The 25,847-nt window shown below is 43.4% G+C and overlaps 1 protein-coding gene across 1 annotated transcript in view; it reads left to right on the top strand.

Annotated features, from left to right (window-relative positions):
- ntn1a (netrin 1a) overlaps nt 1-25,847 on the top strand; it is a 55,839-nt gene that overhangs the window by 6,031 nt on the left and 23,961 nt on the right. The window contains exon 3 of the mRNA XM_054604534.1: nt 25,259-25,447. Within this exon, the coding sequence (XP_054460509.1) occupies nt 25,259-25,447 (189 nt within the window). The remainder of the gene's footprint in view (nt 1-25,258; nt 25,448-25,847) is intronic.

Below are 25,847 nucleotides of genomic sequence, written 5' to 3'. Positions count from 1 at the left end.
TGAGACCTGTTATGTCTCTCAGACAGACAGATACACAGCCACTGAGCCAGCACTGTAAGCAAGGCTTACTGTACGGTATATCAAGTAGCTGTAACCAAACACAAAAAAAAGACAGAAACGATACACACACACACACACACACACACACACACACACACACACACACACACACACACACACGTTGGACTGCAGTAATAATCACAAACTTTCTGCAGCATGTTTTGGGAGCACAGGAGACTTTGTGGCTCTGCAATTATGCATTGGAATTGTCCATTTGCTGCCAATAGACCCTTTTGCTGTTGGTTAACATGATGACGTAGATAACGCTGGCTAGCAAGTTTTGTTGGCTTTCTGTTTTAAATAATAATATTTCTTTCAATATGCACAGTCACTTACTCTCCTGAGTGTTACTTGAGAAAGTTACAATTGTTGACAATGATCATATAAGCCGACCGTGACGCAGTTGGCTGGTTAACTAGCTAGCGTGTCCATCTCCAGAGCTGGCTAGTTAGCTAGCTAGTCTCTGGAGCTTTCACCGGCCCTGCTCCCTGCAAAGTAGTTTCCTAGCGGTGAGATGTGACTCAGAGGGACCGTTAGATCCAGCAAAGCCGCTGGCCACCAGCTCGCTGATTTTCTGGGCATATTTTCCTCTAAACAGTGAAGCACGAAAGCATGGCGGAATTAGCAAGTTAGCTAAGTAGCCAGCTGCTTAATCAGTAGAATTTGACACATGAATGCTTCATCTAGACGTTCTTGTCACAGTGTAGGAAAGCACATTGCTATCACCAGATAAGTGGCAACTTTTGTTTGGATCATTTTCTGTGTTGCACAAAAGCATGGCGGAATTAGCAAGCTAGCTAAGTAGTGGGCCATCTCTTTATATCTCTAATAGTTTAGCCAAGCAGCAACATTTCTCTCGATCACTCTAAAAAATCCTCAGTGACAGCTGAGGAGGTTAGCAGAAGGCTTAGCTAAACTTAGCAACATTTTTCTCTTCATCTTTAAAACGATTCTCCGTTATTGTAGCTAACTAGAGCCTCGTATCACAGTTCATCATGCAAATGTATGCAATATCAATTCTGGCACCCAACAACACAGCAAGATGGCATTTTCAATGTGTAACTTTAGCCCACCATTCTGAGGTGATTTGTGTTTGCATCCAGTCTTTCCAGCTAACACTGTGACATAATCGTGACGTCAGCTGTAAAAGCGTCTGTGCAGTATATACATATACTGGTTGTGTACATTTTCGCTACAAGTGTGTGTGTCAATGAGGGGTTAAAGTCAGAGGCCTGAGAATCTATGCCAGGTATTTAAAAGGTAGTTGCATTTGAAATTTATGGAACTGGCAGTTCAGAAGACAGATGTTGAAGGCTGTCACAGTGCTGGAGGCTGACTGAAGTAATCGTACATAGCCTACACTGATTCAATGTATTGATAAAACCTTCAAGGAAACAATATGAGAAACATTGCTGCAGCTCCTTCTGATTATGGATTCATGTATCATGTTTTTGTTGACTGGTGAGGTCCGGTGGTTTATTCAACTGTGACAATGTTAAAGTGTGCTTTTTACCTTGTGATCTGAAAATAGATTTAACAGCACATTTGGTGACAGGAGGTAAATTCTGTTCCTGGCTCCTCAACCATCCTTTATGCACCAAAAATAGTCCCCAGGCCTGGGTCATAGGAAGAAACAGTAGATCCATTTTGTTTTTGGGATAATTGTTACGCCTGGCTCCAGACGCATATCACAAAGTATTTGAATTACATAATTATGATGATAAAATTAAGCCATTTCCATCAAAGGACTTTAATAAAGCTGCTACTTTGAGCACTTGAGTAACCAGAGACCATTCAATCCCATAAGTGAGATCATTTATAATCGCAATACTTGAGGCTAAAATGGCAGTAATAGATGTGACAAATAACGCTGATGGTGCTGAGTATGATGAAGCATGGAGGATCTTGAAGCTATTACTGTCAGTGTTTGGCAGCGGCCCTTTGGAGCTGGAATTTTGGAGCTAGTTGTTGCTTGTCATGAGACCTGTCTGAGAAACAATCCAATTTTGATGGAATTCCAAGTTTGCATGGATAATAAATTTCAGGCCTTTGAAGAATGGAAATAGGTTTATATCAAAAAGTGTGTCGGGGGACAACATGCCGATAAGAAAACACACAAAACGGTAATTAGAAAGCGTTTGTGTCTGTTTGTGCCAAGAGAGAAATACAAGGAAGGCTGCCATCATTCATAAAACTAAATCCTAAACGCATCTGTAGTAAGTGTGTTTTACTAGAGCTATCTGCATGTTGTGTGGTGTAGTCTCAAGTGGAAAAAGATCAGTTTCATTACAATCCATTTTATAGGCTTTGACAAAGCTCAGGTCTCACTGCTTGGGGTGATGGAATGTGTTCAGATTTTGTCAGAAAAGACTAAATATCTTCCGAAATTTTGCAGCCTGTGTGTCTCTCGTTGAATTCTGGGTCGTTTGGGCAAAGCGAACATTTCAATGGCTGTGGTTTCTGTTTCATTGCTTTGGCTACAACAAGTAATGCAGCACAGATCCCGCTCACAGTGGGAGACTGCATTTAAAGCCAGTGTGAGTGAGTGCGCGCGGAGCTCGTACCGGGAATGGAACCCCGACCTTGCTTTTGAGAAACGGTTTGGTCGGTAGCCATAGTGTGTTACTCCGTTGGCTCCTGGCCTGCACTCACTTCCTCCTGTTGCTCTCGCTGGTGCTTGAACTCACCGAGGACTGTGGCTGGTTTATCACAACATCCAGCCAGGCAAGGACCTCAGATTGTCCCTATCATCACTGTCATCCTCCTACTTATGATCAGAAATATTCCTGCATGCCTGTGGCTGAAAACATGCTCTGTGTGTGTCTTGCATTTAGAATGTTTCCATCCAATCTGTGGGTTCACTCTTCCAGCAGCAGCTGGTGATAATTGGTACGGCCGATGAGATCCAAACGGATCTTTTCCATCCTCTTTCCATCCTTCAAATACAGCACTCAACACTAATATAAGCTGCACGCTGCAGAAGTCAGTCGCTCACACACACACACACACACATGTTTTTACGCTGTCAGGTACACTCTCAAGAGAGAAATCTGGGCGTACGACAGACGAAAGATTTTCAACAATCTGATAAATCTTTTTCAAACCACAGACATGAAGTGAGTTTTCTTAACAGCGATGACAGCTGCTTCATTATTTTCATTGGACTCTTTGACTCTTTTGAGAGCTTGATTGTAGCTGGTCGCCTTAGGTGCAAAAAGTTAAATGCATTTCAAATTCACCACCAAATCAGTGTCCAAACATGACTAGGGTGGCTCCCAAACATCTGCAAAAGTGCTGCTAGCTGTGGCAGTAAAAGTGTTTGAAAGACTTGAGGGATAGAGTTAACTCCAACACTCATAGTGTTACATGGTATGCCCTGTTGTCCAAAACGGTTTTACTGCTAGAAGATGGCATTAGCATACCCCCGGCAGCGGACCATTTTAACTCCGCAGCAGCCAAAAAAGTAAACTGCAGTTCTCTGGATTTAACTAATGCTAACCGGAAGGATAGAGTCAACAAATATGTAATATAAAGTTTTTTTAAAAAAGAGTTTGGTATCTGTTCAAGCAGAACGATGTTAAAAAATCACCCACATAATGCACAGACTTTTTCCATCTCCTGAAATGCGTCAAACACACATCCGCCAAAGAACACATGTGAAATTATGATTTGACCTTGTTTCTGAGTTACATTACATTCTCTTCACAAATACCACTTTGACGTAACACAGAGCTTTCTGCAGATGCTGTGGTGGCTCCCTGGTTTTCGCAGCTTTTCCCTCGTCCACTTCTCACAGAACTTAATCTGAATTTATCATCATTTTGTGTTTTCTTTGGGAAGCCTCTCGCTGTCTCCCGTGCTGCAGTACGTACGACTTCCACGCCTGAACTGTTACCGATTTACCAGCATTGGTGCTGTATAATGTGATATTTAGTAGCAAATATAAAGTTGACCATCAAAGAATTAACACGTGACATGAGATTACTGCATGCCAATGTACAATTTCAATTAATCCATTTTAGCATTTATTTTTCACCCCCGATATTTTAGGTATTTGTTGTTATATCTTTCAGAGTAACCCATCAAAGTCACAATATTGGAATGGTGACAACTCTCCTCAAACACACACACTCTTATATACACACACACACACACACACACACACACACACACACACTACTCAACAGGCCGCTCCTCGTGTTTAATCCCCCCCAGCGACAGACAGACACACGATGCAGCTCTCGTTCTCTGTTGATACCTGTTTATATTTGTGTGTGCGCACGCTTGTGTGAGTGTTTCCACGTGTCTTTCTTCGCCGCCAGGAGGCCTCGACATTATCCAGCCAGTAGATCTGTTTCTGCTGCAGAGAGAGATCGTGCAGGCGTGTGTGTGTGTGTGTGTGTGTGTGTGTGTGTGTGTGTGTGATCGTGTGTGGCGTGTGTGTGTGTGTGTGTGTGTGTGTGTGTGTGTATGTGTCTTAATCTGCGTTGTCTGCCAGTGGGAGTTTACGAAAACAGTAATTCTGTGCAGGATGTGAGCAGCTATTCAGCGCCTGGGGAGACATCTGTTAATTAATTAATTGGTGACTTGATGCCATAGTGAAAGCTCGTCTTAGCCGAGGGAGGATCTCTGTGTGCTCTGGGTTTTGGCATGAACCGCGGGATGATGAGTGTGTGTGTGTTTGTGTGTGAGAAAGAGATTGAGCAGAACAGAGACAGAGGTGTTTGGTGTAATGTAAGGGTTCGGGTTGAGCGGGTACCACATAATTAAGGGTAATTAAAAGCCGCACCAAACAACATCAGCATGTGTTCACACATCAGTAACTCCAGTGCCTCACTCATTGGATCCATGAATCACAGCATATATATATATATATATATATATTTTACATTTTTTTTAAGCAGCAACTTTTAAACCATGAAATGAACGCTGTCACACATGGGTGACAGAGGCCAATCAGCCATTGTACTAGTGATTAGCAGTGGAACATGTTCAGCTCCCCTCTGAAATATGTGATCAATTATTCCATTTCAATACAACAACTGGGCGCAATCTTTACATAAACAACATGCAGGGCTTTACTCATTTTTACTATTTAAGTGTCAAAATCAACATTACCCACAATGCTTCTTGTCGGCGGGCATATCGCCAGTATGTCTGGGGATGTGATCTAAAAGGGCTTTTTTAATTTAATCTTGACTTTAACCAAGCTAGTTTCTGCATAAGCTAGCTTCATTCAGTCATGCAGTCATCAGGTCTGAAACTCACTTTGCAGCACGATCCTCCTTAATTTATCTGAGGGAGACCAGAGCAGTCTCACTTGTTAAAAGGGAGCGATTAAGGGGCCAGTAAACAGGGAAGGAAACTATCATAAGTGAGTGTCTGTGGGAGAGAGAGAGAGAGAGAGAAAGAGAGAGAGAGAGCTTGGTTCTGTGCATGTGTGTGAGATGATGTATGCAAAGGCATTGGCAGCTTTTTAGAGTTAAAAAGCTGCAAGTGCGTGTGTGTGTGAGACCTGATCCCGAGGTGGGAGCCAGCGGTGCTGTAGAGGATCAGGGCTGATGACCTCAGCACCTCTGTGTGGCAGCAGGTTACTGCACGGTAACCGAGAGGAGGGAGAGCGTTTGCAGCCAAAGCTAATAAATGAAGTCGGGCTGGAGGCAACGACAGAGATCGCAAGAGCGGAAGCGAGCCAGAGAGAAAGTGATATTTTAAGAGAGTCATTCTCCTGCTCTCTGTGCCTTGCGGTGGTTCGTTAATACAATATTAATGAGATTAAATTAAAACCCTCTCATGCCGCATTCCTTCTTGTACTCTCAGGTAGAATTAACACATCTGAACAAGCACTGAAGCCGGTGCAGCATGTGTTTTGTTACGTTATGTTTATCCGAGCCTGTTCACACTTCAAAATGAAAATACAACTCCTCCGAAATCTCCCCCGAAGCTGATGGGGCCGAAACAGCATCGACAACAGCGAATAAAAAACAGACGCCTGCTTAGTATTTGCAGCAGGCCCGGCGTTTGATTCAAGGTAAAAGAAAAAAAAAAAAAGCTCTCTGGCAGTAGTAGCGCTGCTCGCCGACAGGACCACCTAGCACGAGAGTGAGCACATGGAGCCCGAAGCCGGCGTCCTCAACACTCGATGCTGCAGATGACTAATGTTTCTGTGTTACTATGCTGTCATCATCTGAGTGAACTGCAATCAGCCTGCCTCCTCTGCGCTGGTTAATTATGTCGTAAATATTTAAACTGTTGAGTTTTGATGCAAAAATTCCCCTTTAATGCTATTAGTTCTAAACAAACTGAACATGTACGGGTTCACATGTTCTTTTAGCATGCTCTTTTTTTACAGGTTTCTTATACACACGGAGTCGGAGAAAGCTCATGTGACAGATCAAGCGGAGTCAAACAATTTCATTTTTGCGTCAAACATGCTCACACGCTGCCAGAAAAAAAAAGAAATCTTGCCATGGAATTCCTTCTGTGTGTGTGTGTGTGTGTGTGTGTCTGTGTGTGTGTGTGTGTCTGTGTGTGTGGTTGAATAGCTGTCGGTGATTTATCACCCGAGTCTTTGTCTTTCCCATATAAGTCACGGCAAAGGCTGTGTGTGTGTGTGTGTGTGTGTGTGTGTGTGTGTGTGTGTGTGTGTGTGTGTGTGTGTGTGTGTGTGTGTGTGTGTGTGTGTGTGGCAGCCAGAGGTTTGTAGCAGCCTGGTCGTCATGGATGCCTTCCAGTCACAGTTGTGTGAGTGTGTGTGTGTGTGTGTGTGTGGGCCTGTGATGACTGCCTGTATAACCACCAGTACTACAGGCAGCTTTTTCCCGGCTGCAGGTTGACTCGGCTGCACAAAGAGATCGCAGTCAGCAGAGGTCAGCACAAAGTAGACAGATTTACAATTAACTTGGCGGTTAGACTAATGTGTATGATTTTTAAATAAAAGTTCATAGCTGGTTGTTGGAAAAATCGGATTTTGCAGTATGGGATCATGCATCCATAATTCCATGATGCCTAATAATTGATGCCACTGGTTAAACAAGTAACCTGTGTTTACGTCAAAAACGCAGATCTCTCACTTTTTAAAGAGGATGACATTTCCCTGAGAGAAAAGAACACCCTGGGCCAGTGTGTGTGTGTGTGTGTGTGTGTGTGTGTGTGAAGTGTGTGTGTGTGTGTATTTGTTTGGCTGTGTGAAGTGGAATGCGGACTTCTTGGAGGTGGGGGGGGGGCACTTGGGGTAAGTTTGCAGGGGTCATCTCAATTTGCCAGGGGTGTTCCGGGTTAATCCATCACTCATTAGCTCTCGCAGATAAGGCTCTCGGTGGGGGGAGGGGCTGCCGGTCCACACTTTCCCTCAGTTTCCCTTTTCCCATCGCAGCCGCCCCAGACACAAGAGCACACATGTTCTCTCTCTCTCTCTCTCTCTCTCTCTCTCCGTCTTCCAGAAGAAAAGTCCGATAGAATAAAGTCGTGCCCCTCTCCTCCTTTGCCCACTTTTTTTCCTCCCCTATTAACCCTGTTTCCCCCCTTGCTGGCTTCCCTCCCTCTGGGACAATGCGGCCAATTAATTAGGCTCGGTGTCCAGCAGAGAGCAGAGAGAAGCGCTGGCCTCAGCTGATTTAGCTCTAGAGGGCCCATTAGAGAGAGAGAGAGAGAGAGAGAGAGGAAAAGAGAAAGAGTACAAGGGTGACTGAGAGATACATAGTGAGAAAGTGAGGGAGGGTGAGGACAAAGATAGGGGGAGTGAGATAAAGACAGAGGGAGGCTCTTGACTCAGCGTGCTACCTTAAGTGCTATTTGGTGTTGCAGGATAAGGGCTTCCTCCACATTCGTTATGTGTGTTACAGGGGGCTGGGGGGGCTCCTCAGCAGCTGTGGGGGTCCCCCCTCCTCATCAGGTTCCCACACGGGTCCCCTCTCTGCTTGCATTAACAAAAAAGGCCCCTATCACTGGAGGATGACAAAGCAAACAAACGGGCCTAATTAGGAGGGGGGTCGATAAGGAAATTATAAGGAAATTGAGTCATTAACGGTAATATTTGTGTTATGAGATGATAGTTTGTGGCGAAAAAATTCATTTCCAAATGGGGCCCCTGTGTGTTTTCTTTGAAGTGAAGACCTGGACCTGTATGACACGGAAAGAGAAAAAAAACTTCAGTTCCACGCTGTCTATCTCCTGCTCTCCAACCGCCAGAGACACTCGCAGATATTGAAATGATTATTATGTTCCAGGTCTCTGTGGGAATCCAGATGTCTGTCTGATGATATAAAAAAAAAAAAAAGAACCTGAAGAATGCGCTTCGGCCCTCTTTTTGTCTGCGAGCTCCCCCGCCCTTGTTTTGGTTGTATTTTTCTTCTTGTGTTTTCTCCTGCTCGGCCAGGACAGGCCTTTGGCTGGAGATGAAAGTTGAGGTGGAGAGCGTGAGGGATGGCCGATGGGAGATGATTCTCCCCGGCTCCCTTGTGTAGGGTGAAGAGAGAGGTAGATAGATAGGGAGACACAAAGGGGTCTCCCAAAGCTCTCTCCTTGGCCTCACTGTTCCTCTGGTCGGCCAGAGTGCTGTGGGAGAACTTGCGGCTTAGTAGAATTATTTTAAATGCAATCTTTTTTTTAATGTTACGTCAGATTTAAGGCCTTTTACACACCGGGGGCGATTCTTTTTGTGCATTCGATCCTCAAGTCAACATATGTTTTTGTAGTAAGTACTGTTACACAGAACAAAAAATTTACGTGGCAAAGAATGCGATGTCATTTAAATTTTCACAAACAATAATGTTTTGCAGGTGCTTTTGCAAATCAAGGCATCAAACTACCACATTGTGCAGAACAGACACATTCAAAACATACTCTATAATATGCAACAACAATGAGGTTCAGGAGTTCGAACCAAGACAGCAATCTTTATTACTCATCTCAACGTTGCCAAAGAAAGTGCAGACCAGATCCGCCCCTTCCGTTCCTACCTTTCACAATAAAAAACATATGAAATATACTTTGATTTCCAATTATGCTTTGAGTGAAAATATCATTTCTGCGTGGAATAAGTTCCCTGGCAATATCGTTTCTTGTCTCTTGAAGTGTTGCACTCACTGTGTTTACCGCACACCAGTCTTTGAGATGTGGTTGGGGGTGGATGGTGGTCGGACAAAGTACAGGACTGCATCCTGAGTCTTGCTTGTGGTTGGGTTTAGGCATCTGGGCACTTTGGTTTTGTTTAGGGTTAGATTTTGGTTCCAGTTGAACATTAATGAAGTTCAAACTTATTCAACCGAGACCACAGTCTCTCCCTCACTTTAACCTACCGCTGTGGGTGCCTTAACTTAACCATAAACCAAATGTTATTTCTAGAGTGCAATAGAGTCCCATTATATTGGAGAGAAGGCAGACGTCTCTCCAAAACTAGGCAACTCCCACCATAACAATCTAGATTGATAACGCGCACTAAATGTTGTAAACGTGTATTTTAGTTTTAGGGTGAACTGTCCCTTTAAAACCAAGGGCTTCTTTAAGAGGGGGTAAACAGAGGAATGTTAGGAGAAAAGGCTGGTAGACAGTAGTAGCATTAGTCATGGTTTAAAGTATCCGGACCAACCTACTGAAAAACAGCTTTTTTTTAAAAAAACAGGTGGCAAATGAACCTGGAGCCCCATAACACACCAGGTCAGTAAGAATCTAAAGAACGAGGCGATCACAAAGATGGAGGGAACAGAAGAGCGGGATTAAAGCAGATGAATAACAGCGGTTAGTGTTTGGGTTGCTGCCTCGGCCGGTGACCTCATCGGAAACGACACCTCTCTTGCCAACGCAGTGGATTTCATACTTTAGTGTGGATTACAGTACAATGGGCAAGTTGTGAATGTGTTGACTGTGGGATATTTGCACAGATGGGAAAATAGATATTTGAGTGTTTTCAGAAAACACGATTAAACTGATCCATATCAAATGTTGTAGGAAGGACCCTCTGTTTGGGGTTTCTCTCTTAAATCAGCTGCAAGACGCTAAGAGAAAGAAAGACTTTGGAGTATAAGGTCAAACTATTTGCTGAAGTCATTTTCATTAGATTAAGTTTAAGTGGCCTATTTGATAATTACAGTCATTTTCCTCGTCCACTGAGCAGCGCAATCATCCTGTAGAGTCAACCTCCTGCCAGAGCAAATATTAAGGAATATCTGCAGAATCAATAAAGCACTGGGGGTGATAATATTATCCTTGACATAAATTACACACAGCCACTTAACGTTTTGCCTGAAAGCGCAGAAGTTCATCGGCCAGCGGGCTCACAGTAGTGGCAGTGTTTGGATGGAAACCAGTGAGTCGCATCTGTGCGCTGACACAGGAAGTCGCCTCTCTTTCCTCTTTAGCATTAAACTGATAATCTGTCTAGCTTTTTGAAACCCTTCCCCTTATCCAGTCTGAAATTCCAGCAATTTTGCACCTTTACAATTAGTACCATACAGTAAGTAGTGTGGCCTTAATATAGTGTTATTAACGTACTCTGTCCCGATACCTTAACCAAGTGTTTTAACCACGTGCAGATTTAAAAGAAAGAAAGAATATTTGCCTTGTAAGAAAAGGAATGTTTCCATTGAATGGTCTTGTGGCGTCGTTCAAATTTAGCGTTTTTTATCAAATAATGTCTTTATTATATTCAATACAGTTTGTCTAAAATACTCACAAATACAAACATCTCTTTACTTTTCATCACTTTCTGGACAGCACTTCCATACTAGATTGCGTCAGTCATCATAAAGTGAACCACAGCGATCAGATGGACCAAAAGGTCTCGTTTATCACTTAAGATGTTTGTATCGTAGATCTTACAAATTCTTGCTGCTGCTGCTGCAAAAAAGTTTTGAACTTTTGGCCCAGCCTTGTCCGAATAAATCCTCATTTAAAATGAGACATGAGACAAATAGAGAGGCGTTCCACCTCCTGCCTTTAATCTTCTGCGCGAGAGAGGGGGCATCAATAAATCCTCGACGAGCGCCGCTGTCTTTCTATAAGGAAAAGTGCCGTTAACCTCCTGTTTGCTTCGCTTTCCACTAAGATAAAACCTCTTTCGTTCTATTCTTTCGACATTTTAAAACTTGCACCTGCTATTATCTTACAAAAAATATTAAAATAAATATGGCCTGTTGTCACGTTATTGGCGCTGCAAAGCTGCAGTGCAGAGTTCACCCTCAGCGCGTGTGAGCTGCTTGCTTGCTCTGGCAAAGACCAGTCCTTCCCTTCACTAATTGCCTTCTACCGACGACTAAATTACAATGAGGTTTTGGGTTTCTGGATCAGAGCGGTCTCTTTTCCTCCTCCTCCACTTCCCCGACTGTGTCCTTCCTGCCTGAGTCACAAGTGTCACACTTGGTTAACAGAAGATATGAAGTGCAGCGATTTCTTTGGCTTGAAAACTGTTTTTTGTGGAATATTTAAAAAAAGAAAAAACAACCTTGAAGGGCTACTGTTCCAAGATTGCAATTAGAGCAGTGACTGTATGTAAATGTGTGTGCTTGCTAGTGTGCTCGAGGGCCTAATTGGTCCTGAGCCGTACAGGCACTACGCCACAGCAGAGGAGTGCAGTAAATGTGGTTCTGGAGCCGGTACAGTAAAAACATCTCCGCTCCATCAGTGTCGAAAACAATCTGCGTTGACCAAACCAGCTGCCACGCCGCCTCAACGCGCCGAAATAACGTTCTGCTGTAGCTGCTGCACGACGGCCGCACGCTCCTGTTTTTTTTGGCGCTTATAATGAACCCCACCAAAACCTATGATTATACTTGCCAATATTTTATTGGCAGAATTGTATTGTTTAAAAGGAAGCTGCTTACTTAAGTAGATATGTAATGGTGAATTAAGTCGAGGCAATAATGACAAAGTGACCAAAAACGTAGTGACAATATGTCCAATAAATGCAGAACTGAAGCAAGTGCATCTAATTTGCTGTATGTATATTATAGTGTTTATTTTTGTTGTCTTATACAGTTTTTTTTTCTTTCTTACTTTATTTGACAAAATATTAAATACAGACTTTACAGTGGATGTTTTTCAACGTCAAGGATGCTTCCTTGGGTCCTACGAGGCTTGGTAAGCCTGCTTCCTTGCATTCTAAGCATGCATTGTAACAATAAAAGAGTGTGCCTCTGTGCAGAAAAGATGGACATGATTTTCACTACGTTTTTGGTCACTTTGTCTTTATTTCCTCGACTTAATTTACCACAACATATCTACTTAAGTAAGCAGCTTCCTATAAACCAAACAACTAGTTGAATAATTGAAAAAATAATCAACAGATTAATCAACAGTAAAAATAATTGTTAGTTGCTGCCCTATGATCAAGTCCCACACTTGCTGATCAGATCCTGCAGCATGGAGGTAGCTACCTCCTAACTCACTGTCTCCTGTCCGTCACAGATTCATCAGTTCTGCCACAGCCTGGCAAAAAAAATAAAAGTTTCTTCATGAGCTAATATTTATACTCTTGCAGCTCCACTCTGCCTCTTACCAAAAAAAGACAAAAAACGCCTGAGCTGTAATGGATGCAATGCCTGCTGCTGGCTTCACACTCCATTCGTAACAGGAGAATCTAGACTGAGCGGACATTAAAGCCTTGAATGTGGTTGGAGTAATTGAAGTTAAAGCTTAAGAGTTTTTTTTTAATGTATAAGAGCTGAGGAGAATATAAGGAGAAGGGGGAAATGAAAATAGGACAATAAAGGTGATACAGAAGTGAAGGAACTGTGCTGTGGGGTTTCAGATTTATGGCTCTCAGCGGCTCCCCGCTCACTCCCTCCTCTGGATGGGAGAATGCTTGACTCGGTGGCAAAAAGTCAAATATGTACAGTACACACAGACCTCTTTAAGTACACTTCCCTCATCATTCCTACGCAGGCTGCTTTCTGCATAAAGTCGGCCCTGAAGGACAGATGCAGCGAAGAAGTGCGACATGTACCGAGACGATCAGTGACCCCGGGTTCAGTTTAAATGTCTCTCTGAATGCACATTGTTTGACAACCGGGCCTCGCCGTGTGTTTACATTCTAGCTGGATAATCATGCATTTTCACCTAACGTCAAATGTGGTGGTGTTTTTGAATCCCTACTCATACAGGACATTTACTATCTAACTATTAAAATCCCGTGGTTTTTTTTTTTTAACTAGACGGCAAAGGACGTTTGAAACCACCACTGATACACCGACACTAAAAACAGCCGTTTCCACAGTGAGCTCCGCTGCTCGCAGTAATCAGACAGGGCTCTTAAAGGTGATTTTCATTGCGACCTGGTCTTGAGCCAAACCTGCCGCTCCCCCCTACAGTGTTAATAACAATTGGTAGGTTGTAAAAGTGCTAGAAAAAGGTCAGGCAGCTAAGTAGTGGAACTTGTATTCATTGTGAGTTTCACCAGGATGGAGGGGGAAAAAACAACAACAGAGGGATGGAGAGCAAGAGGAAGAGTCTTTTATTTTTTTTTTTTTTCATTCTGTCTAAATTAGATTTATTTCTTTTCCGTTCCATCTCGTCACTCCTCCGTTCCCCCCTTCGTCACTAGATGAACTTGTGTTTCAGATGATCCAACTCTCCTCTCCTGTTTGACCGCCCATCTGAAGCTGCTTTCATTTATACATTTTACAGAGACATTTCTCTCAATGGTCCAGAGTCATTAATGACATCTGCAGCAGGAAAGGGTTTCCCCAAGAGGAGGAGAAGGAGGAGCAGGGTCACGGCCCATTTCGGAGGAGTGGTAACTTAGTAATGGGGACTTGACAAAGGAATGTAGGGTTTGTGTGTGTGTGTGTGTGTGTGTGTGTGTGTGTGTGTGTGTGTGTGTGTGTGTGTGTGTGTGTGTGAAGGTCAAAGGTTTCCCACCTGCTCAGCATGGCCATGGTGCTGTGGTTGCTAATGAGCCTACAATAAAATTGTCCATTAAGTTTACAATGGTGTAGTATTTAAGAATGGGGGGTGAATGACCTTTTTATTTGGATACAAAAAGTGAAGTCCACAGGGTCAACTCAATTGGTGAGACATGTCAAACTTGTCACACGATCCTCCTTTGGAGCGAGAATTTAATTAAAACACTTTTTTGAGAACTTTACCATTTTTTCTTGGGGGTTCTGTGTTGGCTTGAATGAAAAGATTACATTTTGTTTGAGTTTTAAGCCAACAAAGATGAAAAGTCCTTAAAGTGCTCAGATGAAACTGAAATTTAAACATCTAGGCCGCTACATCTGCCAAGGAAGGATCATGTGGTTGGATCGAAAGCTCCGGAACAGCAACCTAGTGAGATTTTTCTCAACTGCCGTTTCCTAGGTCAAGAATGAAGTTTCAGTCCCAAGAAAAGTCTCGGTTGAAAGGGAGACATTTTCAGAAAATTCCCTTTAATCAATAAATTCCGCCGTATATTCAGACACTTAACAAACAGGATGTGTCCAGATCAACTCATGTGCAAAGTGCGTTTTATGAGGGAGAGACGTAGACCCAGCAGAACGAAATCCAAGCGAGCATTCCGATCTCATCTCTAATCCAAAGACTCATCTGCTTATCCTCAAGGCTGAGTCAGTTCAATATGGGAAAACTTTCCAAAGCGAGGTAGGGAGCGCCTTCTCCCACAGGCTTCTTCTTCACATTGTCTTGGTAGAAAATGTGTGTCAGAAAAGAAAACAAGAAAAAACTTTAAAAAAAAGCAAGAATAAGATATGATAGATCATGAAACGCCCACTGTCTTCACGAAGGAGGAAACTCTCTCCACCTTTTTTTTTTTATTGTTTTTATTTCCTAACCGAAGGCTCCAAATTAACTCATCTAATCTTCTAATCATCCGATCTTCAAACACTGTTTATTTTCTCAGCTCACGGCCGCCCAATCAGTGCTGGCCGACTGCGCTCTGCTATAATGCGTCTGGGTTTAAAATCTTTAGTTAACATCGTCGGGGCAGAGTGATTGCCTTAATTGCAGAGGCAGAGGGATTAGTATGAATCACGGTTATGGTGGAGCGCGAGTTAGCCCTCTGTAAGCTCCGTCTCATTGTCTCGCACTGACAGCAGCGGCCCATCCCTGTCCGCCCCGGGGCCAGCGAACGCACCACGCGGCCCTGCCAGGAGTTATGTGAACCCAAAACACTGCGGCTCCGCTGGTCCCATAGAAACCAAACTGGCGGAGTAAACAGACTGGAGGTGCTGTCTGACATGAGCAGGGGAAGAGCTCTTGTTTAGGGGGAGATTTAGAGATCTGTCTCGCATGTTTCCGATGCGCGTCCCCTCCGTGAGAGAGAGCGGCGGTTTTGTGGACGTGTAAGGCTCCAGGCCTCGAGGAGACGGGGTTAGGTAATGGCTGGATGTAAAACAATGGAGTGCACAGTCCTTATTGTATTTGGCTTTGATAGTCAGGTCAACGGGAAGCTGCGCTGCGGTTTGCAAACCGTTGTGCAATTGATTCACGGCTAATACTCGAGGATGAGTCTTAAAAAAAGGTTCACACTGTGATTATCAGATCAGACGCTGATGGCGGAAAGAAACGTCAGCCACTTGTTCCAGTAATCCGCCTTTATACTTTGCAAAGGAAACATTGCTCCATCAGTCAAACACAAAACGTCTTTCCTGCTGAGGGAGCCGTAAATCTAGTTGGTTCCAATCTTCATCTCGCTCAGGAAGCATCTTTTGCTATCGTGCCACCGCATCCGCACCCCAAACATCTCACCAACGCCAACACTGTCAGCTCAGGTTCCTCAAAGACTTGCGTGTGATAGAAATGTTCGAAGATGCGTTCAGTGTCTGGCAAACTCTCCCGTTCACTGCATTATGTTGTCAAACAGCGGAGCGTTGTTCGGGGCTGAAGTTTGCGCGGATGCCGCTCCGAGCATCGCATCGCCCCTAAAGCTGTCAGTCCCTCACGCTATTAAGACAGCTGCTCTCAGTGGGCATTGTTCAGCGGGGAGCCCTAAAGGGCCTTTCAGTGGTGTAGCCCTGAATGGGACCTGCCAACGTCATCCTCCACCCATGGCATTTTTATGGCATAGCTGACATACACACAACGCACCCTCGTCAGCGGCTCCGGCCGGGCCCCCTTTATTCCCGCCCTATATGTCAGCTGGTTGTTTTCCCTAAAGACATGAATCGGAGGAGATCTTTTTTTCCAGGCAGCGCCACTTTATCTTGGAATTACTCACGCAAACACTCACAGGGAGACACGCACTCTGAGAGCGACGGGCGCGCAAATAAAGACAGATGGGCAGAGACAGTCTCCCTCCCTCTCCCTCCCTCTCTCTTTCATGCAGGTGCACACGCTTTCACACACACACGTGCACGCTCACACCTTCTCACCCGCACACACACACACACACACACACACACACACACACACACACACACACACACACACACACACACACACACACACACACACACCACTCAGACAAAAGACCCTTGATTACTCAGCAAATGGATGCACCACTGATCACAGGCCAGCCCTTTTTACAAACTGGCCTATTATGCAGTCTCAGCGTGGGGTGGAAGTGTTGCAGGGGCCCGAGGCGGAGTGGCTGTGGAGGGCTTCAAGGACTGACTGTGTGTGTGTGTGTGTGTGTGTGTGTGTGTGTGTGTGTGTGTGTGTGTGTGTGTGTGTGTGTGTGTGTGTGTGCACACGCAACCAAGGCTGAGAAGTGCTCCCATGCTGCGCCGCCTAACGAGAGGGCAGGTCAGCCATTAAATGGGCACTAATGCGGGAAATTGGAGGCCATTAGGCCTCTCTTTGTTGTCGGTGCCTCTGTGTGGCTAGTTAGACTCTTGAAAAAGGGAAAGGCCTTATTAGCCCCCACATGAAGACCGAGTGAATATATGGGCCATTTAGCTCAGCGTGGGGCAGGCAGGCCTGCTGCTGGAGGCTGCTGCACGATTGTAAGGCCGCGTGCACGTGAGAGTAATGTACGTCTGACACGGTGTTAATGTGTCAACGGCTTTACAAGCACTTTAGTGATTTCAGTGTGTTTGTAGAGGTTTGCAGGCTTGTAGGACAGTAGGGAAATTACTCCTAGCAGGGAATTAGTTCTCTACTGAGCATAAACAACCTCAGTTTCAGCCAGCGTGGTTTTAACAAATACCAGCGAGTCTAGAGTTTAAAACTATGTATCCCATCTATTTCTATCAACGTTTTTAAAGCTATTTTTCTACCATTCACACCAAAATATGAGACTGGACATTTTCAAGTCTTTTTTTAATTTTGTGGAATGATCCAAGGCCGAAATAGCCAGAAAAAAATGAGGCCTTTTACAAATGTCCATACATGGACCGAGTGTCCTGCGTCAGCACTGCAAGACTTTCTCATCACATGTCCTCTTGCAGTTGCAGTGACAGGAAATCATTGACAGTGCATGAATTTTTATGAAGACAGCTGACATAAGAGTGCCTTTCACAGAAATCACAGTTATGAGTGCAGACTAATAAAAGAGAAAAGAAACATAAAAAGTGGACATAACAATAGCAGTACATATTGAAAACTGTATGCAATAGCACACATTTGATTAATGCTAGTATTATTAAGTCAGATTGCTGCAAATATTTGTTTTTCTGTGCTTTATAAAAAATAATTCCTGCATTTCTGCATTGCATTCTATCCGTATGATTGTTCTCATGCTTTGAATACAAGCTGTAAACTGCATAGATATGGATTTGTGCGGCGCTCTGCTGGTGTTTACTCTGCCGTCTACTGTAAATCCGTTGCTTAACATTAACCTTCGCTCCACTGCTAACGGCTTCATGAGGGATCCCCGCTCGCACCGAGGCGAGGCGGTTCTCACAGCTCTTTAATAAATCACACACATTTTATCACCCGCTGACAGCACATGCAGCCGTAGACTCCCGCCTGCACTGGGAGTTGCATAATTTGACCAAATATGAGAAAACATCCGAGTGTTAAATTATGAAATAAAGAGAAGGAGAAATAGATAAACAGCTCGACTTGATACGAAGGGAAAAAATAAATAAAAAAGGGTCAGACGAGCGCGTGAAGGCAGCTTGACGGCGAATGGAATCCGTCCACTGGAAATCAGTCCTCGCCGCATATTTAATCTGCCTTTGATAACCCTGCAGGACTGATGAATATTCTGTGTGACTTGATCTCAATTAGTCGAGTCTCCTCCAGTCCGGACTGGGAAATAACGAGCAGCAGGCTCATCTCTCTCTCTTCCTCTGTCCACCTCATCTTTTATTTTTTCCCCAGCTTTTTTTCCCCTAACTTTTCTCGCCCAATACCCCCCTCTCTCTCTCTCTCTCTCTCTCATATTTGGTACAGTGTCTGAGGCGAACTGCTGATTAAAAAAAAAAACACAGCCGCTGTGAAACATGGCCTTGTTTGGGAAAGCAGCTGAGATCCAGAGTTTATCCGGGGTCATTAGAGAGCGAGTGAAGAGGGCTGGAGGGTCTCACAGGGGGCCAAAGTGCTGCGGCTAATTGGCTGCAATAAAGGAATTAAATTAGCCTGATATAATCTCTGCAGCGGGCGCCTCACCCTCCTCTCCCTCACCCTCCTCTCCCTCACCCTCCTCTCCCTTCCCGCTCGCCCCATAGTTTCATGGCATTCCCAGGGTGCTGCCTGATGCAAACTGAGCGCCGTTGGCCTTAACACACACACACACACACACACACACACACACACACACACACACACACACACACTTCATACATCCTCCACAAAACCAGCATTAACCACTCTCCCCGTCTCTTGTCTTTGTTTATTCTCAGATTTTTCAAGATGTGTAAACTTTTGAAATTAGGAGATATATAAAATACAAAACTGTCAAAAACAAACCCACTCCATTTTCCTCCTGCGATCCTTGTAATTCCCTGCATTGTGTATTTTTGGGCAAAAATGTAAACGTTGGACGATTGTTCATGGAATGTGGAAGGGTTACTTTGTGCAAGGTGTTTTGACCTTTTAGAATCCTGTTTGGTGGATTTCAACGCATTTATACTTGTTCATCTTGCCATAATAAAAAGTAGTGGGTTTGTTTTTGACGGTGTGTATTTATATTTCTCCTAAAAAAAATCCATTAAAAATTAGAATAAAGCTCCGTCATTGCAGCATTTCTCATTTTATCCCCATGTTGCAAAATGTATTTGTGTGACAAGGCCCTATTTTTTCTTGAGATTAAATACATGTAGTGTGGGCTGAAACAGGCACCTGAGCATCATTTTTGAAAGAGGAGCTGATCGCATATCAAATCAAAAAAAAGAGTCTGTATGAGGATAATTTACAGCAATTCGTGCTGCAATTAAACATATTGTGGCAACAACTTATGAAGGACAAATGAGCTGCTTGTTTTAAAAGCATTACTTGAGCTGGAAATAAATGACATTTATATAGAGATATAATTGCATCTAACGAGAACGTCAAACACAAAACACTAATGTGAGCACATCTGTCATCTCTATCAATTAGCTCTTTTATTTTGGAAATTCCCGCCTTCATCATGCCAGAGTCTGGATCAACAAACGCAAGATAAAAAGGCCTTATTGTTCTAATTTATAAGAGGCTAAATAAACAGTTGCCATGAAAGAGATTTATTGATTGATATGAAATAGAAAGCTAAATACACCGTGGTTACCGAACATAAATAAATATTTCGGTAATTTCATCTCACCCTTTGTTTTGGTTTTTCAAAAAGTCAAATTCCTCAATTGTTTTGGTAAAAACAGTCATTATCAGCGATGGGCGATTATTTCTTGACAGTGAAATTCCATCAACCTCTTCATTGGTGTGGTCCGACTGGAGTCGCCCGTTTTTAAATCACTCCGCTCTGACAGAATATCAACGCAGAATTAATCCGGCCACAAAATGATTGTTTGTGATGTCTGCACTCAAGAAGAATTTTATTCTGGCAGGCATGAAACGAGAATTGTCTTCCCTAAACATTCACTCAATTTATGATTTTACATATTGCTGATAATACTTGTACCTTTACTTGTAATGGAGTATTTATTTATACAACTTTACATTTACTGGAGAATTTTATATTCTTTTACTTACAATGGAGTTTTTTTTATAAACCTTTTTTTGGTGATGGAGTGTTTTTACATAACTTTACTTGTAGTGGGGTATTTTTTCTATATACATTTACTTGTAATTGAATATGTTTTTATATAACTTCACTTGTTGTGAAGTATTTCTATGTACCTTTTCTTTTAATGGAGTATTTGATATACTTTTACTTGTTTCTACATAGCTTTACTTGAGATAGCGTATTTTTGAGAGTATTTTTATATACCTTCACTTGAGTATTTTTTAAAGTGCAGTATTGCTCCCTTTACTTGAGTAAAGTATCTCCCGCCGGTGCCGTGAATTACATCCTTCACAACTATGTTGCTTTAAAAACATTTCAGTCAGATTTATCTAAGGAGCATTTCTGCTCACAAGAGCTCTGTGAATCCAGCTTGGTGCTACAGTTTGTTTGTTTGTTTGTGTGTGTGTGTGTGTGTGTGTGTGTGTGTGTGTGTGTGTGTGTGTGTGTGTGTGTGTGTGTGTGTGTGTGTGTGTGTGTGTGTGTGAGGGGTAGAAAGAGAGACGCTTTACAGACGGCCATGATTTAATTTAATGCACCATACAGTTCAAGGGGGTATCAAGCTGTTCCAGATATTTTGGGGCACAGTTTATGAAAACATTTGCAAAAATAAGTCATTGTGCATTTATACTACTCTAAACTTTCTCTCAGAGGACATAGAATATTTATATTTTTTTCCCCTTTTCTCTCGAGGGGGTTTTAGAAGTTAATTAGATTACTTTTTGGGGCGCCCATAGGATTAAAAGTAAACTGTTCTTGTGTAGACTCCCCTCGGTGTTTGTTTAAAAGCAGAATAGCAGAGCTCCTGCTGCTCCCCCTTGGGTTAGACCTCGGAAAACGCCTGGTTATATCGATTTGACGAGAATGTCTCAGCGTGGACACCATCTAACATGGTACAAAAAGATACAATGAGATTCTTGAGTTTCTCCATTTGAGCAGCCAGAAACATGTGGATTTAGAGCCAAAGTGGCAGAGATCAGTTGCTCAAGTGTCTCTTTACAACAGACCGAGGCTGTGAGCGACGTCACTCAATTAGCGGGCTTATCGTAAGACTGACGGGCTTAACCTCAACCTCCAGCTCCGTCGCGCGAAGTTTCGCTCTAATTAGCCGAGGGGAAGGCCGCTGTCTGTGCAGCTACGAGTCCGGGGTCAGCTGATGGATGCTGGGAACCGACTCCAAGACACTAATTGGCCGACCTTTCCCAAAACACACTCACACGCTGCTCCGGGGGCCCCCTGTGTTTTCCTAGGATGTGCAAGGAAACAGCAGCACCCCATAAACAAATCAGTTTCCTGTTCACTTCTATAGTCTGAGGTCAAAACAGCTGCGAGTCTGCAATGCAGCATTCACCTATCTCAGATAACGGTGGTGCACATTACAGGAGGTGATGAAAAGCTCTGGGAAGGCTTAGCTTTATCCATTTAATTAAATGACTCTTGTTTTAAAAAGGTATCGGTTCACAATTCTTCACCTGAGGGGGGGGGACTCGCTAATTCAGCCTGGAGCAGTTAACTAGATTGAAAACAGACCAATCATTTGAAGGTGTCCTATAAAAAAGTAAATGTTGACGTCAAAATTAATTATCCCTAAAAAAAATGTCAGTACATTTTAATTTACACAGATATTCAAATTGTGATATTAGGGAAAAAAAGTTAGATATTCAAGGTTTTGCGTTTAAATAAGCAAAATGTCTCTTTTTGTTCGCGTTTATTTATTCTTTCTGGATTCTCATTTATTACAATTTATTGTTCTCATCAAAAACACAAATGAAATGTTGAATCCCACGAGGCAAAGTGCTTTTAAAGGCATACGTGGGTGTGTGTCTGTGTGTGTGTTTGTGTGAATGGTTTCAGTACCTTTTTGTTTGCTGTGAAGGTGTGCGAGCTGATCGCTGGAATAAACCGTAGTTCAGCTTTTGTGTCTCCTGAAAAGGGCAGAAACACTGATGGTTGTGAAGAGCAGGTGCGCAGCAATGCCATTATTGGTTAGCGTTATCACAGTGGTCTCCTGAGAGCAGGTGGCAGGTATTTGAGCAGCAGCAGAGAGCGAGGTGCTTCGACTAAAAACTCTATTATTTATTTCCATTTAGAGGGAACCAGGAATGATCTTACCTCCTTCTTGTGACAGGTATATTATATGTCTGATATGGTCCGTTTTTTTATTTACCTCTAAGATAAACTAGAGTTACTACCACTCAGGTGCATGCCTCTGCCAACCTGTCAAGTTGCAATTTATATTCATAATTTTATCCTATAAGTTATTTGTGTGAAATTGAAATTATTAGCTTATGAATTATACAGGTATGGCCAAAAACGTGTTTTATGAGGTCACAATGACCCTTGAACACCAAATTTAAATCAGTTCCAGAGTTCAAACATGCTTTTTGTTCTCTTATGCTTGACTAAAAGGTGTTTCCACAACACAACAAAATCAGAAAGATCGTATTTAAGTGTAATTATGGTTACTTGTCTTCGGTGAACTTTTAAAATTCAGTGGACTATCAAGTCAACCTTGGTATATACAATTCAACTTTTTCTATCATTACACACAAGACAATGCGTTGTCTCAGAGTGATCAACATACTGCAATAACATGTGGTAAACGTGACACGATCTATCCGATTCATGGATAAAGAGCAACGGCAAAGAAGTCTTGTTGATGGCGTCTTGTATCACCGTGCTGTTACCTTTAAACACAGATTGATTATTTGCCTGGGTGGTTTATGACACATGTGACACCACATGAACACTTTTATTCTTCTTTTATAACGTTGGGGAAACCGGATAAGCTCAATCTAGTCCAGTCGCATGTTGGCCTGGAGTTGTTTTGTAATTCAATTTGCTTTGATTTGAGGAAATGATGTCATGTGCGTGATGACGCCATTTTTAAAAAATAGTCTTGGCTCATGAGGCACTTGGAATTGTAACACAGTAACATAGTTTCCGTCATTTTCTTTTCAAGGTGTAAACTGGTATTGTGTGAACGAGCGTACATCACGCCCAGTGTCAGTGAGTTTAGATAAAGTGCTTCTCACTCGTCCCCCATTATCTGACAATAATACCTGATGGAGCATGATACCGTCGAACACAATGTGGCCCCTCTGCCCCCACACCTTCAGCTTGTATGCCGACTCTTCTTCGATATCCAACACGCCTTCCAGGACAACGGCGTTATTGTCACCGGGGTGCCGTGTAGTCCGCCGGGGCTAGAAATCCCCTGTTTTCATTTAGGGAAAAGGGTGTGAAGCCATCTTTGTAGTGTAACAGAGACGTGTCTGCAGGTCTGGGACCGTGCACTGATCCTCCCACCCAGATGAACTCCCCCTACATAGTAATACATATAACCTGCAGGCAGGCGCAGAGATGGCTTTCACCAAACATGGTCCAGAGAGACTGATCCCCTTTGGCGTTTGCAGGCTGTACAGACAGACGGCTTGTTGACGGAAGAATTTAATCCATTGTGTTCAATCAATTGATCTACGTAACTAAAAATAAATGCCAATTTAGTCAGAAAAATATCTATGAATTAAATAAAATGCATCACAGCAGCCTTGTGCAGAGATGCACACTGGGTTGTGGCTACCGGTGGGCTTCGGGGCGTTCTGCAGCAGAACCAGGAAGCAACACGAGTCACACACGAGTGTAAATCTAGCTTAAGAAGACAATGGAAACATCGGATCTGTGTCACTTTGAGAGAAAGGCAGGTGTAAATGCAGTCAGGAGAGTTCACAGGACACGGGAGTAAAGGTGATGGCTTCAACCCGAGTCTATAAATTGAAGATATATATTCAACGCGTGTCCTTGTGGCATTAAAATCATTGTTTTTTTCATTAGAAACTGAGGCTTAAGAGCAACCGCCGAAAGCAGGCAAGGGAGAACAAGCAGAGTCAGATCGCTAATGAAACCCCCGCTGTCCCGCAGGAAAGACAGAAGTCACCACTGATAAGACGCAGAGCTGCTAAAGTGTGTATGAATGTGTGTACTTTAGAAAATATATTGTAATTAGGTCCTTAGAGGGGGAGGGGGAGTCTCGGGGGTCCCAAACAGACACACACACACACACACCAGTGAGAAGCCAGGTTGAGGGATGCTAACGGAACTTAGCGATCCTCTATTATGATGGGCAGATCTGTGCGGAGAGGAGGTGCAGGAAAACACACGTGTAGACACTTAAGAGTATGTACACATACACATGTGTATCAGAAGCGTTGCTGTTAATAATGCATGAGCACGGCGTCTGTGCTGGTGGAAGGACCCGTGTCTCTGAAGGCCGGCCCTAATGAAGTCGAGCATGTCCGCCTCGCTCTCACTGCCAGAGAGTCATGAATAAACATCGATCGGCTAATTAGATTTACTGTACTCGTCGGTAAACAAGCGACGGAGGGATCTCACGCGCATGCTTGTGGGGAACGGGGAGGAATGGTGATACCAGGCCTCCGGTTCACTCTGCTCAGTGCAGTGTGGACTCTGGAGAGCAGAAGAAGACGGCAAGGAGAGGAGCTAGGAAGTGAAAAAGGGAGGGATGAGTATTTGAGTCAGAGACAGAAGAGGGACAGCTGGAGAGATGTGGGGGGGAAAAAGGATGCTAACGTTATAAAGTAGTGCACAGGGTACGGTGAATAAAAGTACAGCAAAAATCATTCTGCTTCCTGCTGGATTATGAGTTAAATTATCCTCATCATGACTTCAACTGACTGCCAATGAACTTAAAGAGGTGTTAAGTATGAAAGTGAACTTATTCTTACTGCCAAGGTCATTATTTTTACATGTCAGGACATATTTATTCAGGACTTTATTCACTGGCATAAGGGTATTTTTTTTTTTTTATTCATGTCAATTAGGTTATAATTAGAAACAATAAGAATTTGGAAAAAGAGCAATATGGAACGCCTCATTAGCCGAGCTTACAGCGTACGCCACAGATTTGATTCTCGCCTTGGGACCTTTTTTCATATACACTGTCAAACAAAGGCAAAAACGCCCCCAAAAAAGAAAAAAAAGAACATAACCCTTTACCCATAAGTTCAGATGCTCCTCATCTCATGCTTATTTTTAATAATTTGCACAAACTTGTTGTCACTATTTACAGACTGTTACTTAGTTACTGAAGTTTGTTTCCCACCCATTCAACCTCTCCACTTCCCATTTTCATTCCCTCCGCAGCCTGCAACTGTAACCTCCACGCCCGGAGGTGCCGCTTCAACATGGAGCTGTACAAGCTGTCGGGGAGGAAGAGCGGCGGGGTCTGCCTCAACTGTCGCCACAACACAGCGGGACGCCACTGCCACTACTGCAAGGAGGGCTACTACAGAGACCTGTCCAAACCCATCTCACACAGGAAAGCCTGCAAAGGTACAGCGCTCTTCTTTCTCATTTATTTCTTGTTTCTTTTTTTTCTGGACCGGGAAAGTTTTTTAAAACACACATCGTCGAACAGCAAACGAAGTATCCGATTTAATCGCAAAGTTTTGTTGCAATTTTATCAAAACCTTTTTAACAAGACGTGCATAGCAGCACTGAGATTGTTTAGGTCTGGTAGGAAACAGTTCTAGATGAATTACAGGAAGTGTGTGTGTGTGTGTGTGTGTGTGTGTGTGTGGGGGGGGGGGGGCAGTCTTGTCATTCCTGAGCCCGTCTCGCCCTCTTCTCCCTCCGTCAGCGGAGATGAGCTGGGGGTCTGTTGGGATTTGTGGAGGTCGTGGTGGTGGAGGGAGGGCTGCTCCCTCATCGACAGTTGAGTTATTTGGCTTCG

This window comes from Anoplopoma fimbria, chromosome 9, assembly GCF_027596085.1.
Source record: "Anoplopoma fimbria isolate UVic2021 breed Golden Eagle Sablefish chromosome 9, Afim_UVic_2022, whole genome shotgun sequence".
Taxonomy (NCBI): Eukaryota; Metazoa; Chordata; class Actinopteri; order Perciformes; family Anoplopomatidae; genus Anoplopoma; species Anoplopoma fimbria.
Note: the sequence above shows the minus strand (reverse complement) of the source record. Positions and strands in the feature narration are given on the sequence as shown.